Source organism: Falco peregrinus, chromosome 17 (assembly GCF_023634155.1).
Source record: "Falco peregrinus isolate bFalPer1 chromosome 17, bFalPer1.pri, whole genome shotgun sequence".
NCBI classification, from domain to species: Eukaryota; Metazoa; Chordata; class Aves; order Falconiformes; family Falconidae; genus Falco; species Falco peregrinus.
In genome coordinates, this window is record NC_073737.1 from 6,303,810 (window position 1) to 6,305,195 (window position 1,386).

The following is a 1,386-nucleotide window of genomic DNA, read 5'->3' on the forward strand; positions in this document are numbered from 1 at the left end:
TCCTGTTACATGGAGGCACCCAAATGGGATGGGGGAACCCTGGTAGGGTGGGGGCACCTTGGGTGGGACAGGGGCACCCAGGTGGGATGGGGGGACACAGATGGGATGGGGACGCCCGAATAGGATCAAGCAGGGTAGGGACAGATTAAGCAGGATGGGGGCACCCATATGGGAGAGGGCACCCCGGGTGGGATGGGGGTCTCAGATGGGAGGGCGCACCCTGGGTGGGATGGGGGGACCCAGATGGGAGGGGGCACCCTGGGTGGGATGGGGGGACTCAGATGGGATGGGGTTTCCTGGGTGGGATGGGGGGACTCTGGACAGGGTGGGGGGACCTGGGCAGCATGGGGGGGAACACAGATGGGATGGGGGACCCTGGCTGTGCCAGGGAGCTCCTGGCTGGGATGGGGGGTACACAGATGAGATGGGGGGCCCTGGTTGGGGTGTTGTGGACACAGATGGGAGGGGGTCCCTGGCTGGCATGGGGAGCCCCCGACGGGATGGGGGGGGGGGGCACAGATGAGATGGGGATCCCTGGCTGAGATGGGGAGGACACAGATGAGATGGGGGGCCCTGGCTGGGACGGGGAGCCCCGGCCGGGATGGGGGGGGACGGACGACACAGAAGGGGTGGGAATCCTTGGCTGGGACGGGAGCCCCGGCCGTGGCGGGGACACGCTGTCGGCCGCCGCCCCGTGGGCGCTCGGCGGGGCGGGCGGCGGGGCCGGGACCGGTGGCGGGGCGGGCGGCGGGGCCGGTGGCGGGGCCGGGGCCGGCGGCGGGGCGGTGCGAGGGCCCTGCCCTGCCCCACGGTGTCGGTTTGCAGCCGGGCTCCTCCTCCCCCCCGCCGCCCCGCGCATTCCCGACCCTCCCGGGCGGCGGCGGCGGCGGCGGCGGGGGCCCGGCGGTGCCGGAGCGGGGCGGCGGTGCCGGACCCCCACCATGCCGCAGCTGGAACCGGCGGGGGGGGACGACCTGGGGGCCCCCGACGAGCTCATCGCCTTCCAGGACGAGGGCGAGGAGCAGGACAAGGGCGCGGGGCGCGGCTCGGCCCACGGGGACCTGGACGAGCTCAAGTCCTCCCTGGTCAGCGAGACCGAGAACCGGGGGGGCGGCCCCGGCGCCGGCCCCGGCCCCGAGGTGAGCCCGGCGGGCGGCGGGGGGGAGCGGGGGCGGCCGACCCCCGCCCGGCCCCGCTCACCGCCCTCTCCCCGCAGGCGGAGCGGCCCCCCCAGCCCCGGGAAAGTTTCCAGAAGCCGCGGGACTATCTGGCAGAAGGTACCGGCCGCGCCGCCGCCCCCCGCGCCCCCCCGCCCCCGGCCCCCCCCCGCCCCCGGCCCCGGCGCGTCCCCCGGGACCGGCCGACACTTCGCAACTTCTTTGTTTC

The 1,386-nt window shown here is 75.6% G+C and overlaps 1 protein-coding gene across 1 annotated transcript; it reads left to right on the forward strand.

The window, feature by feature from the left end:
* Positions 1 to 858: 858 nt before the first annotated feature.
* On the forward strand, positions 859 to 1,303 carry LOC129785816 (transcription factor 7-like 1-B; the record flags this gene model as incomplete). The annotated part of the gene is made up of 2 exons (XM_055820428.1): positions 859 to 1,139; positions 1,217 to 1,303. Coding segments are annotated over exons 1-2 (285 nt in total), but the record flags the coding sequence as incomplete, so codon positions are not given.
* Positions 1,304 to 1,386: the final 83 nt, after the last annotated feature.